At 53.9% G+C, this 14263-nt stretch overlaps 1 protein-coding gene across 3 annotated transcripts in view; it reads right to left on the bottom strand.

Annotated features, from left to right (window-relative positions):
• The window catches only part of SMAD7 (SMAD family member 7), a 29589-nt gene extending 16345 nt beyond the window's left edge, over window positions 1-13244 (bottom strand). Inside the window, exons 1-5 of one of the 3 annotated variants that reach the window (XM_040091216.2) lie at window positions 13110-13244; window positions 12753-12937; window positions 11470-11599; window positions 10501-10554; window positions 5306-5380 (exon numbers count right to left, since the gene is read on the bottom strand). In XM_040091216.2, coding sequence (XP_039947150.1) covers window positions 5306-5380; window positions 10501-10522 — 97 coding nt within the window. In that variant the 5' untranslated portion in view covers window positions 10523-10554; window positions 11470-11599; window positions 12753-12937; window positions 13110-13244. Of the gene's footprint in view, window positions 1-5305; window positions 5381-10500; window positions 10555-11469; window positions 11981-12752; window positions 12938-13109 lie in introns of those variants that run through there. The other 2 variants (XM_040091214.1, XM_040091215.1) reach the window with 2 other exon arrangements.
• Between the last annotated feature and the right edge of the window lie 1019 nt (window positions 13245-14263).

Below are 14263 nucleotides of genomic sequence, written 5' to 3'. Positions count from 1 at the left end.
ACGCAGGTGACCCCATCGTGGTCCCCCCATCAGTGTTCCCGCCACCATCCCCACTATGGTGGACTTGCTGGTTCTGGGGTCTTTCTGCGTTTTGTCGTCAGCTGTTCCCAAGGCACCGTTTGGCTGGGAAAATCTGCTGGCATCTGGGAAAATGGGTTTAACGAAGCTGTACAGGTATGGACTGACACTATCTAATGGGGGCAGCACCTCTGCTATCATTTCTTCTTCAAAACACACGGTAGGAGAGTATCTAGGAAAGGCTCAAGAGGCTCTAGAGCACTTAAAAAGTAATTATTAAATGGATTCTATTTGCTTTGGAAGGATTTTAACCGGCGAAACGTCCGGAGCTGGGAGGAGGATCCCGGCTGTGTCCCAGGAGGGTCCCCACAGGGTGAGAGCCCCCTTAAAAAAAAAAAAAAAAAGAAAAAAAAAGGGAAAAAAAAAAAAAGAAAAAAGAAAAAGAAGAAAAAAAAAAAGCCCTCCCGGGGCTTGAAGGAACCAGAGCGGGTGGCCAAGCCAAGAGCCCGGGGTCGGTGCCAAGCACCAGCTCCCTCCTCCCAGTCGGCCACGGTCAGATGATGTGCGAGGCGAGCCGGGAGGCTCCTAGTCTGGCAGGCAGCCTGCTCTGCTCCAGAGGCTCCAGTGCTGTCATCCTGGCATTAACCCCTGATAACCTTGTCCTTTCCAGGACTGGACTGCGGTTTTTAGGCAAGAAAGGAGCAGGGAGGGGTCACGACTCCCAGCGAGGCTGGGAAGGAAAGGGTGCAGCGCCCTGCGACGCTCAAAGCAGATTAAAAAATATTAAAACGACGTAAGCCCAAAAATAAACCAAAAATAAGTGACTTAAAGAAAAAAAAAAAAATTCCCAAGCAATTGTTTATCCCTGGGACAAATATACAATCCTGGTTCCACAGGAAGATGTCTCAATTTCAGATTATAATAGGATGCCAATTTGTAAATAAAGGCATTTCACAGGAGGTTATAAACTCCGTAGGGGAGGGAGGTGGAAGTAGGGGGAACGGGAAAACACAGGCAGGGCTCTGGCGGAGAAACAGCACAGGATCCTGTTTACATGGGCGAGGGGAGAGCGACGGGAAGCCGCTTTGGGGGGCAAATATCTCCGGATTTGGACAAGGTGCTTCTTCCCCGTGGAGCAGATACCAGCAGGGATCAGAGGCATAGTGAAACATTCCCGGCCTGTCCGCAATTTTGGAATGAAATGTCAATCAGCCGAGAGGTCCCTTCAACCAGACAAGGTCCCACAGCACAGAGAGCCAGAGTAGGGAACGATGCCAATGCTCCTCCAGCCTGGGGAACTCTATTCCCTGCGTTTTTGGTGTGGAGTTGGGAGGGAGAAACTGAGTCTGCGCCTGCTACAGAAGAGCTCTGTTGGCTTCCCAGGCCCAAGGCTTGGAGAACCTTGATCCAGCACCCACCAAGCATCGTCATTCAACATCCACTGGCTCTTGGAAGCATCCTGAGGCACTTCCAGAGTTTGAGCAAATCAGCAGAATTGGGCCAAAACCGGGATAACCTCTCAGGTTTGGTATTTTAGGAACAACCTCTGTAAAAAAGGAGCGGATGTGGCGAGGACACAAGCCAGCTCAACTTGCTCTCCCTCTCTGAGGACATGCTCTGGACTTCTCGAGAGCTTCTCTTTGCCAGCAGACCCAGCACTAATCGATCACCTGTCCTGCTTGGAGAGCCACCTGCTCACCCACCGTGGACACCACAGCCTTCCAGCAGCCGAGGGCCACCAGCCCCACGCCACACACGGGTCAGGACAGAGTTGTCCAGGGCTGGTGGATCACATTCCGTGGAGACCCAGCAGCAAGCACCACCAGCTCACTCCCACCCTTGGAGCAGGGCTTCTCCATGGGTCCTGCAGCAATCTGGCTGATACCAACCTGATGCCACCAAACCACGGGCCAGCCACCCCCAGCCGCTCCAAGCATGGCTTTGCTCGCTTGAAAGAAGTCACAACCAAACACATCTGCCGAGGGCAAGTCAGCTCAAAATACAGGAAAGCCACCCTCTGTCTCCTATTTACGGGAATTATTTTTATCTCCAATGGGATATTTTTGCTCCCTAACCGCGCTGAGGACAGAAAGGATCTGGCTAGTAATACCTGAGCACGGCCGTGTCAGCGGGGGAAAACGTGAGCGAGGAGTCCTGACCTACCCACAGGCTGACCACCGATAAAAATAAAGATGATATAAGAAAATAAATAAAGCCAAGAATACAGAAGCGGGAGCCAGCGCCTTGGGGGAAGAAGCAAGGGGTACATCAGCCAGAGAACGGGATGGCTGTAGAAGACAGAGCAGAGGTGTGACGAGAAGGGGACACCAGCACGGTGCGAAGGGCTACCCAGCATCACATTCCTGGGTCACAAAGGAGAAGAGAAAGAAGAGGCAGGGAGGGAGGGAAAGAGCAGCTCAGAGCAGTTATCACAAGGGGGAAGCGCTCCCCGTAAATCCCCCGGCCGCTCGGCTCCCCCCGCCACACATCCTCCAGAGCCTCTGGTATCCATCAACACAACTGCCTGCAGCCCCAGTAAGAGACAGAGCCCAGCAGTGGCTGATCTGAGACTCCTCCTCATCAAAGGCTCCTCGTGGAGAGAGCTGCGAGGGCGCTCGCTTTGAGCCCCGTCAGTGCTCCCCTTGCCACCATCCTCTCAACGCCCCCGTGCACTCCCCCGACGGAGCGGCTGTGACCCCCAGGCTGGCCTCATTCCCAAATTCTCAGTCAGTACTGAGAGTGATCTGGCTTGCCAAATCTTGCTCTTTAAGACATCAGAGCAGGACTCCTGACCCCGCTGCTACACCAGCATCCACCACACGTCACTAATGACCAAAGGCTGCAGTGCTGCAGGATCCCACCACCACCAACAACAACCACCTCTGATGTCTTTATCCACGCACACCCACTCCAGTTTCCAAATTGCCAAAATAATTACCTTTTCCCCCCCCCCCCTTTTTCTTAAACCATCCTTTCATCGAGGAGCTGCAAATCCAACGCACACAGGTCTGGAGGGGACTAGGGACGTTGGATTCTCCACCCAGCATCACCCATCCCTACCTGCCCAAACACAGATAAGACCAAGCCAAGGCACCGGCCACGCACCCTGCCAATAACTCATTAAAGCCCTCTGCAAACACACTCTTCTGCTAGCTAAAATATGCAGTAGGAGGTAGGGAAAAAGAAAAGAAAAAAAAAAAAAAGAGGAGGAGAAAGTGAGCTTTGGAGGATTGCTCCAAAGTGCGTTTATTTTCCTTTCTTGACTGGGTCTCTCCAGTTGGGAATTTTCAGTGCTGCACTTCTGCGCGCGGAAGGGAGATGCCAGTAAATCAGAGCAAATTCAAAACAAATGCTCTTTCATGTGGAGGCATTCAGGGCTTGGGTAGCTAACCATATCCCTTCAAGAGTCAACTCTCCTATCAGCTCCTCATTAAACTAAATGGCTACAATTACATTTGGGGAGGGAAAAAAAAAAAAAAAAAGTGGTTAATGATCGTAAAAAGGTTCTGTTTCCAGGCTTGGGGGGGGGGGTGGGGGTGGGGAACCTTTGATAAGGGAGGGGAAAAAAAAAAAATCCAATCCAATGAAATAATAACAATAGAATAAAGTAAGTTAAAAATGCACTTTCAGGTGGAAATGCGCTTTCATTTGGGGAAGAAGCTCAATTAAGGAGCTAGGGGTCCCCTTCCCGCGGCCCTTTGGGAGGCACCAGGAACGAGCCATGTTATTTCCTGCAGCCCAAGCCCCCACCTCCTGCCTTCCCTTCGGGAGCGGAGCTGCCAGACGAGATGTTATCAATAGGCTGAACCTTACAGAAAGCCCCCTTTTAAAAGCGAGTACTTCCTCTGCTTATTTCATGTGGTATCCTGTGGAACTGAACTCTCTCCTCCCCTCTGCAATGGGTGTATTTCAGGAGGAAAAAGGAAAAAAAAAAAAAAAAAAATCTAACAACATCCTTATTGTGTTGTTTTGCTTCTTGTCTTTTTCCTTTCTACAGTCACTTTTTTTTTTTTTTTTCAAATTCCCTGAAGCTATAGGCTCCAATGTTAAAAAAAAAAAAGAAAGAAAAAAAAAACCACGCAAATCCTTCTGCCTTAAGAAAAAAAAAAAAAAAAAACCAAACAGCAACAAGTTTTCCTGTTCCCTCTCCCCCTCCGTTTGATTAATTCTCATTAGGGCCTTTGAACAAACAATATGCTCCCCTCTCAAATAACAGACAGGGTATATATTACACCCAAAGAAAAACAAACAAGGCTCACTTAAAGACATCACATCCACACCAAACGCAATTCCTGGAGAGAGGCAGGGGCAGATGCATGCGCGCGTGCAGCCGCAGACGACCCGATTCCGAATTCCAGTTCCAGGGTGATGAATAAATCATAAATCAAGGAGACATCCCCACAAAGGCAAGCGCCTTCAAACATCAGCCTGTACCTGCAGGTACACGGCCTCAGACACTTTAATCCTGGCAGAGACACGGAGGTGGCCGGTCTGGGGTGGGAGACGAGGTGCTGGAGACGTCACACCTTGGAAATGGCGTTGGGAGTTGGACTAGGTGACCTTCAAAGGTCCTTTCCAACCCAAACCACTCTATGCCTCCACGTAAACTCCAAGAGGGGTGGAGAAACCACCTCACAAGCCTCCATCCTGTAACAGCAACTGGAGGCCAAAGGAGTTGGCAAATAGGAAAACAATGGAAATCACGGAATATACCAGGAAGGGACACAAAAACCTCATCACCCCTCTCTGCCACATCCTCTATTAAAAAACAGGCCACCTTTCCTCCCCAGGCACCACCAGCCTTGTGCATCAGGTGTGGGATGCTGCTGACCTCACCAGGAGCCAAGTCTGAGCAGGGCTCTCATCCCAGGGACAAGAGATGCCCCCCACCACCAAGGCAAGGGTTTGACACCGAATCCTTCTTTAAGGTACGACTGCACCTGCTCCCGTCATCCACACGCCCGAACGAACAGCCAACCAACATCGCTCAGCCTTCCCCCGCCTCAGTCCTCTTGCCTCCTCCTGCCTTAGCCCAAAAATGAGTGGAGCACAAGGCTGGAATTCAAAGGAAACGCAGGCATTCAGGGATGGAGAACCCTGTCTGGGATTTCAACACATCCTCTGCACGAGGCTGCTACTGAAAGGAAACCCAACTCCCCCTGCGAGCACGCCCTTCTCGGCGACGTGCATTCCCAAAACTCCCCCCAGCATCTCCCCGCCTTTTGTCAGGACCCTCAGCCAAACGCAACCCGCAACCCACGGCCAAGATCAACAAGAGACGTCTTACCTGAGAGCCCCCCAGGGGCTAGACAATTAGTTCCCCCTGTTTCAGTGGAGGAAGGCACAGAGTCTGGACAATCTGCTGGAGCAGAGGGAAAAGGAAACAAAAAAAAAAAAAAAAAAAAAAAAAAAAAAAAAAAAAAAGAAAAGAGAAAAGAGAAAAGAGAAAAAAGAAAAGTCAGTATATAGGTGGCTCTTTGCAGGCTCCCAGCATCGCCCCAAGCAGAGCACGCATTCCAAAGGGCTTAGCAGGAAGCGATTACTAATTGTCCGCACAGAGACGGTAGTTCATCAAGAAGCATCCACCCTAACTCGTTGTCTCAGTCAAGGCTGCGCTTCATCACCAGCCAGCGCTGATTATAGACTGGCAGAAATTACAGGCTGGCTGCCACCTCTCTGGACAAGTCACCGGCTAAGGAGATCAAGGCTGTCGCCGTCCTGATGTAAGCGAGCTTCCAAAAACGCTTAAGTCGTGGCTTTGCGCACCCAATTTAGTCAAAACCTGTAACTCACCGAAACGGGAACCGAAAGGGAAACGTCTCATTGCTGCCCTTTTGCAGTGAACGGGCTGAGCGTGCGGTGCCCCGCTCGGTTTTTGTCACCACCAGCTGCTGGCAGACCTCATTGCCGCCTCCTGGGCAGCTGGACCTGCTCCTCCGTGCACCACCAAAGGGCAGGGTAAGACTGGCTGCTGCCTTAGAGGTTTCTCCCCATGCGTGCAGGTGCTGGAGATCAAGGTTTGGACCTCCCTGTCCTAAGCCTGCTCTTCCAGGTGACAACAGTCAGAAGCCAACACCGATCTCCTGGTCCGACACACCGACTCCAGCTTTTCGGTCACTACCATGTGAGACCACAAAGCAAAGAACAAGCCTGAGAAGACCAGTGAAATTCACACAAACTTCTGGTCCTCAGGGACTTTGGGTTTCACCAAATTTGGGCTCTCTGTGCCCTCATTTCGGCCACATCTGTATCCCAAAGCAAGGGCCACCACCAAGAGAGCCGAGATGATTTTCTCCCTACTGATAAAGCAATTCTGCCAGATCCCACCCCTGAAATACCAGTGAATAAGAAATTCCTGTCTGCATAACCTCATTTTATCAGAGTAAAGTAAAAGCCCTAACAGGAATATACAGTTTAACAGGATATACTTAATCAAACTGAAAACAATAGAGGAGACAGGAAATAGACTTACTTGTGAAATACTGTATATGATACGTTCTCTAAATGCCTTGTCGTGTTTTCTATGCTTTAAAGAAATAGAGGAGCTTTTTTTCCTTTTTTGCCTTTTTTTTTTTAACCCTTTCTAGTCCAGACAGGAGATTCCCCCACCATTCCCCTGTGATGGCTTCAGCTGTTTGAGCTACAGATGCTTTGTGAACACAGGCTGGACCACTCTGCCCTGCAGCTACAGCTCCCTGAGGAGTTCCTGTGGATAAGGGACATAACCAGTCCTTTCCATGTTGTCGTGCTGTAGGGATCCCATGGGACCAGGTTCTGTTACCACATCAGGCAGCACAGAATCCTACCCAAACTTCAACTACACAACCCTAGCAATGGGGGGGATGTGCTTCCATACTTCTCCTCAGCTCCCTGGTCACATCCCATCACCCAAAAGACCACTCCCCTCATCCATGAATCACCCCCTGGACCCCCTTTCCGGAATGCAGAGCTGGTGCAGCTCAACTCTAGACCAACCAGCAGAGCCAGGCGCGGGATGATCCCGGAGGCAGAACCCTGGCAGGGTCTCTGCCCTGCCCGTGGCTGGATTCATTGTTGCACTCTTCCCACCGCCCGCAGAGGTGCCCAGGGCTCTCCTTAGTAGCGGGCACTGGGGCTCCTTTCGCCTTCAGCCCCAGAGGGGGGGCAGGAGCGGGCGTCTGCCCCAGCCTGGTGCACATCAATCTCCTCCCAGCACGAAACCATTGCGGAGACACACAGCTATTCCTTGTGGCCACCAGCCCAACCTTGCAAGGTGTCAAATAGCTCCTGGGAGCTGCCAAACCTCCAGCTCCCTGGAAAGCTGACACCGCAGGAGGGCATTCGGCCCCGCAGCCGCATCCCAGTGAGCTTCCTGCGCTCCCGTACACCGGCACCACCGAGTCCCGTCACGCAGGAGCGCGATAAAGCCACGTGCAGCCCCTCGTCCCACTCAGAGCAGAGTCAAAAACCTGCCTGGACTGTTTGAGGGTGCTACTGCCCACCTCACCCTCAGCACAGCTGCCAGGAGGCAGCTCCAGCAGGGATATCAGGAACGCTGAGTGCCCCCATCATCCATCCCTGCCAACATCCCGTGTGAGGAAGAGGGAAAGTCCTCTCCTTGATAAAGGTCCTTCCCATCCCTGGAGGTGTCCAAGACCAGGCTGGAGGCGGCCTAGAGCAACCTGGTCTAGCGGAAAGTGTCCCTGCCCAAGGCAGGGGGTTGGAGCGAGATGAGTTTTAAGGTCATTCGAACCCAAACCATTCTGGGATTCTACGAATGAGCAAGCCAGGCGGGCCCACAGCCTTCCCTCAGGTAACTCAGCCATCAAGGGCAGGTCTTTCTGCTCTGCAAGAAGTACACAAACACCAGATCTTTCCTACCAACACAGCCCGGTGTGGCATTTCATCGCCTGCAGCGGATTCCCAGCTCCTTGCCCATCCCCGCTTTCCTCCAGCCTGCGATGCAGCCTGTCTCAGCCTCCATCACCTCCAGAAAAACCAATTTAACCCCCATCGGTTAAGGGTTTTAAACAAAAAGAGAAGGGAGGTTTAGACAATATTGAAGAGAGAAACGGTTAACGATGGCACTGGTGAGGCACTGGCACAGGTTGCCCAGAGGGATGGTAGATCCCACAGAAAACATTCAAGGTTAGGCTGGATGGGACTTGGAGCACCCTGGTCTAGTTGAAGACGTTCCTGCTCATTGCAGGAGCGTTGGACTAGATGCTCTTTGAGAGTCCCTTCCAACATAAACTGGTTTTTGATTCTCTGATCGGGTGACCTCTGCCAGAGCCCGCACCAGTCCAGGTTTATCTGCCTGTCTCTCCACACAAAGCACTTGCAAGACACGGCACTGAACACTTAAAAAACTTTTTACCACAGCTGTCGTGCTTGATGGGAAAGCAGAACTTTCCTGCTGGATTCACAGCTCCACTTGCAGAGCCTAAACACAGGGACTGTTCCTGCCCGAGGCCCCAGGTGAGAAGGGGGATGATGGGCATCAGCCAGGTAAAAAAAATCCTCACACCTTCCCACGGCTGTCAGCACGCAGCTGGGGAACTGCCACAGGAGATGGCACCGAGGCTGGGATGGGAAACCCTCGGTCCCCTTGCAGAGGAAATGCTGAGAAACCCTGAGCCTGCAAAACCCACCTGCCACCACAGACTTCCAGGCTCCGCTGGCGCCTGCCACAGCCCCGTTAGTCAGAGCTCAGCTGCCAAGCGGATTTTTCTTTCAAAAAGGAAGAAAAGAGGAGGACTTTTTGGTGAGTAACCCAGTTGTTTCTGCGCTTCCGATGGGCAGGGTTAATCACTTCCTATTGGCCGATAGGAATAACTTTTCCTTTCGAAATGGCACATTCATGTTCTGCGGCTTTTCTGTTTACACACATTTTGCTACCTTATGTCAACACTTGCTAATGAATAAATATATCATTCGGCTAACTGAGAACGAGATCCTGGCAGAGGCAGATTGGATGTTTAGATCCCGCTAATAGATTTTGTCCTAACATCTTTAGAGGAAACCAAAACCAAGATTTAACCCTTCTCTCCTGCAGCTCCAAAGCCCTTTGCATCCCATGCCATGATCATCAATGACTGCAGAGAAAAGCCACAAAGGCAAAAATAGGAACTTCTGGGGGAGCGCCCCAGGGATGCAGTCAAAATTTTGCGAAACCCCAAGAACTTCATCACCCAGCAGACCCTCAGATTGCATTACAGAACAACCCTTCTGCATCCCAGCACACGCTCTGGGTGCTGAACCTACTCCCCACGTCCCTCTTTCATTCATGAGCCCTTATCTTCTGTTTTCTTCACACCAAGGAAAGATAGCTCATGCTTTGCAACCCAACTGTTTGTTAAACAGCTTTGTTTATTTCCGCAAGACAAAAAAAAAAAAAAAAAAAAAAAAAAAAAAAAAAAAAAAAGACTTAGTAGCGTTCCCAAAGAGTTTGCAGAAGGGGAAAACAACAGCCCAGCCTCATAGGGAGCAGCAGGGCAGGATGAGACCCCACCACGGCACCAGAGCAGCCTTAAGGCTGGGGTTTTTTTAGCCGTGAGACACCGAAGAGAGGTAATTTTACAGACACTGCTTTTTGGCCAAAAAATGCCAGCCACACCAATCAGACACTGGTCTCCAGGAGCATCCATATATCCATAAATCTACCTCTGCCAGCCTGCAGTGCCGTGCCTCCCCTGTCTGCCACCACCGCGGGACGCGACCACAGAGACCACCGTGCTCCAGCCCACTCCGGAGCCACTAATCCTCAGGAAGCCAGGAGCCGCTCCTCCCGAGCTCCTCGTGTTTCCGACTCTCCCCACCTCTCCTCCTTCTCCCAGCCTCATTTATCTCACACCCGGCGAGCTCGCTGCCAACCAAGAGTTTATGCAGACAACCGCAAAAGAGCTGGTGCCAGCCTCAAATGGGCTTCTCCCCTGGCACCCTGACATTCAATTACAAGCAACAGGCATGCACAGCGGTGCTAAGAAATTTAAATTTGAAAAAGGTTCAAAAAGTAACTTTTCAAACCCTTTTCCCCTTTTTTTTTTTTTTTTTTTTTCCTCCCAACCTGATGAGGCAGGGTTATAAAACTCAGATTTCTAACCAACCAGTCCACCTGCCAAGGTTCACTGGGATTCCCAGGCAACAGGAAGATGCTGTGCTGGATCCCAACCTAAATCCCTAAAAATCCACCCAGGGGTGCAGAAGCACTGCCGTTTCCAACTGGAGCCTATGGTTTTCCTGGCTGACTCAAGCAGCACAGGCCTGCCCTGCTCTGCACTCCCTTCTGAAGTTTCCTGCCAGAGTTTTAAGACCCCACTGTGCGCACAAGGTGGCTTAGGTAAATTAAATGTCAATTCTTAGAGGGGTAGCAGGAGGCACAGAAGCACACAAGCAACCCAAAAGCAAAACGCACGACAAAGGCAGCGGACTGTTTTCCCTGATAAAGGGGCTGTTTTGCCATTTTTTTATCTCTTACACTTGCATTGAAAGAAGTCCACTTACCAGTTGGTTTGAGAAAATCCATTGGATATCTGGAGTAGGGTGGAGGGGGAGACTCTGGAATTAGAGAAGTACAGAGAAAATAAAGGCAGAGCCATGAGAAAGAAAAAAAAAAAAAAAAAGAAAAGAAAAAAGATAGGAACTTATGATAACAGTGGCATTCTTTTAGCAAAACTGTTTGTCTTAGCTCTGGGGGTTGGAGGCAGGGCAGCGAGGCGGTGATTGCCTTGATATTTAGCTGTCAGATAAACAAAAGGGGCCGTCTGGCGCCAGTCTCCCTGCTATCTGCCGCTCGGGCTGTCTGATCGGGGCCTCCTTGGCTCGGCGGAGCCGCGGCAGCGCCGGGGCCGCCCGGCCCTTAATCCCCCGGCACCGCGCGGGGACGGCGGGGAGGCAGCGCCGGGGCCCCCGGGAAGGGAGGGGGGTCCCGGAGGTGGGGGCGTCGCCCCCTCCCCTAAGTACGAAAGGAAATACATAAGCCGCGGCAATGGAAAGTTCTTGTGCGCGCCCTGGGGTTTTGCTGTTTGTTGTGAGCCGGTTTTGTTTTGGTTTTCTTTTTTTTTTTTTTTTTTTTTCTTTCCTCCAGAAGGGGGAGGGGGGAAAAAAAAAAAAAAAAAAAAAGGTTTTGCGGGCCGGGATGTGGGTGGGGGCTGCATCATCCACGTATGGCCGCATCCCCTGCGCACGTGCACCCCTTGCATCCCCTCCAAGCCCCGCACACCTCCAGCCCCTGGATCCCCCGCACCCCTTGCATCCTCTCCATCCCCTGCACCCCACGTCCCTGTGTCCGTCCATCTCCTGCACGCCTTCAGCCCCCGCACCGCTGCATCCCCTCCGTCTCCCGCACGCCCTCCAGCCCCTGCGCGCCCTGCAACTTCGTGCGCCCGCCGTCCCCCGGTATTCCCACATCCCCCCGAGCCCCGCACTGCCCTAACCCCCCCCGCGACCCCCGCCATCCCCCCGCCGCCGTACCTAGCTCGCAGAGCCGGCTGAGGTGGTGCGGGTTGCAGCAGACGAGCTCGGAGTGAGCCTTGCCGTAGGATTCACAGCAACATAACCGCTTCACTTCGGAGCAGTGGCGGAGGTCGGGCCAGCGGAACACCTTGCAGAGCAGCACGGGCAGCGGGTACCAGTGCTGTCCCAGCCGCGAGTCGGCCTTGGCGGGCAGCAGCAGGCAGGGGGTCCGCGCCCCGCCGCGGGACTCCACGGCGTGCAGCAGCCCCTCCAGCTGCCGCTCCTTCAGCCGCTTCAGCACGGCGTGGGTCAGCGCCTTCAGTTCCGCCTCCGCGCCCGCCGCCGCCCGCCCGCCGCGGCCCGCCTTGCCCGGGCAGCACCCGCGCCCCCCGCCCAAGTGCGCCCGGGGCTCGGCCACCGCCGCCGCCGCGCCGGGCTCGCCCGCCGCCGCCTCCTCCTCCTCCTCGCCGCCGGGCGCGCGGCTCCGCCAGAGCCGCCGGACGAGCACCGAGCGTTTGGTCCTGAACATGCGGGACGAGAGGAGGGGCCCCCGGCTACAAAACGGGCATGTCGTCCGCCGAGCATGAAGGGGCCGGCAGGCGGGATGCGGCGGCGGCGGGGGGCAGCGGCGGGGGGCAGCGGAGCCGAGGCGGGCTGTGGCATGCGCCAGTCTCCGCGCTGGGGCCGCGGGTCCCGCCGCCTCCCGCGGGGGGATGCGCCGGCCGCGCCTCCGCCCGCCGCGAGAGAACCGGCAGAAAAACCGAACGGAGAAGAAGAAGAAGATCAAGACCGAGAGGAAAAAAAGAAAGAGGAAAAAAAGGGGGAAAAACAGGGGCGGGGGGGAGGGAAGGGAAGGGAGAGAGCCGCCGCTGGCTCCGGCTTTGCCCAAAAAAGCGAAGAAAAAGGGAAAAATTCCCCGCCTAGAGCCCGCGGCGTCCGTGGCGGGGGCAGGCGGGCGGGGGCTGCCGGCGCCGCGCCGCCGTGCGCGGGTGCGGAGCGCGGCCCGAGCCGCGGGGGAGCCTCGGCCGCCCCGGGGCCGCGGCGCCCATCAACCCGCCACGCCGGGGAGCGGGCGCGGCGGCGGGGATGCGGCGCAGGGCAGAGCCGGCAGGCGAAAAAAAAAAAAAAAAAAATTTTTTTTAAAAAAATTTTTTTAAAAAAATTAAAAACACACCAAAAAAAAAAAAAAAAAAAAAAAAAAAAAAAAAAAAAAAAAAAGAGCGAGCCAAAAATGCGTCTATTGAAAAGGGTAAAAAGAAATATAAAATAAAAAAGAAGAAAAAACACCAAAAAACACCAACCCTAAGGTTTGGACGTCGGTTTAAGCATCTGTCACAAAAGAGGAGAACGAGCGCATCCAGAGTGTTGTATCCCTTTTTAAAAGCCCAGGTCGTCCTGATGTGGGGGTTTCGGGGTGGGCTTTTATTTTTTTTTCCCCCCTCCTTCTTTCCAAAGGTTTAATCCACACGGAGTCTTGATCCGGCTGCTACGAAGAGAAAGAAAGGAAATAAAGGGGAAAAAAAAAAAAAAAAAAAAAAAAAAAAAAAAAAAAAAAAAAAAAGAGAGAGAGAGAAAAGTGGGGCTATGTCCCTTCCTTCCTGCCTTCCCCAGCAGCCGCGCCGGGCCGAGCCGGGCCCGCCGCTCCCGGCGGAGCTTACATGGGTGCGGGGGTGCCCACCGGCCGCCGACCCTCTCCCTGCTGCCGGCGCCTCTGCCGCGGTGCCTTTTTTTTGCTCTTCACTCCTCCTTCCTGCCTTCCTTCCCCTCCTCCTCCTCCTCCTACTTCTCCTCCTCCTTTCGTGTGTGGGTTTTTTTTTTTTTTTTTTTCCCCCTTCCTTTTCTTTCCCTCCCCTTTTCCCCCCCCCACCCCCCTCCCCGCTCTCCGCAGTCAGCCGCCCTCCCCGCACCTCCGCCTTCCCCCGGGTGCGTGCGGGGGGAGCGGCGGCGGCGGCGGCGCGGGGCGCGGCGGGAGCGGAGCCGGCGCGGTGCCTGCGCCCTCCCCCGGCCCCCCCGCACCGGCGGCGGCTTCGCAGTGCGCAGCGGCCCGGCCCGGCCCGGCCCCGGCCCCGTCACGTGGGCGTCTAGACACCGTGTCGCTCCGGGGAAAAAAAAAAAAAAAAAAAAAATACATATATATATATCTATATATTATATTTATCTCCAACCGCCTTGCGCAAGAGGCGGCTCGGGTTGCGGAGAGGTTGTGGGTCCGCGCGTCCCCTCCCCCGGCCAAACCCCCCCCCGTTCTCCGCTCAGCGCCGCGGTTCCCCCTCCCGATGCCTCCCTTGGTACCTGCTCCTGGGTGGGGGGTGCGGGGAGACCGGGGGGTCCCACCCGCCCCGCCCCGCACCCCGCGGGGAGCTCCCGGGGCTGGGGTGTGCCGGTGCTCGCTGTAAATATGGGAATATTAAACCAAATCAGCGTCAGCGTTCAAAAATTGACCCGGCTCCGGGTTTCGAGCCAGGGCGCATCACAAAAAAAAAGCAGTAACAATAACCATGATGATGATGATGATGATGATAATAATAATAATAATAATAATTTGCGCTTTTACAGCACCTGTCACCAAAGGACAGGAAAACACCCCATGGAGGCTGGGTGCGCCCCGATTCCAGACACGAAGCAGAAATGACGGGCATGTAGCGCTCCGGTGTTCTCGCTACGGGCACCGCTGGCCGTAACAACCCCTGGCACCCTGGGCGCTCCCACAGATTCCCCCGTTCCAACTCTGGACCTGCAGAGGGTGAGGAAAACCGAGCCACCAAGAGGCTGCGCTCTCGTCCAGCCTTGGTGCGCTCTGCGGCCGGGCTGG

The sequence above is a fragment of the Hirundo rustica genome, chromosome Z (genome assembly GCF_015227805.2).
Source record: "Hirundo rustica isolate bHirRus1 chromosome Z, bHirRus1.pri.v3, whole genome shotgun sequence".
NCBI classification, from domain to species: Eukaryota; Metazoa; Chordata; class Aves; order Passeriformes; family Hirundinidae; genus Hirundo; species Hirundo rustica.
Note: the sequence above shows the minus strand (reverse complement) of the source record. Positions and strands in the feature narration are given on the sequence as shown.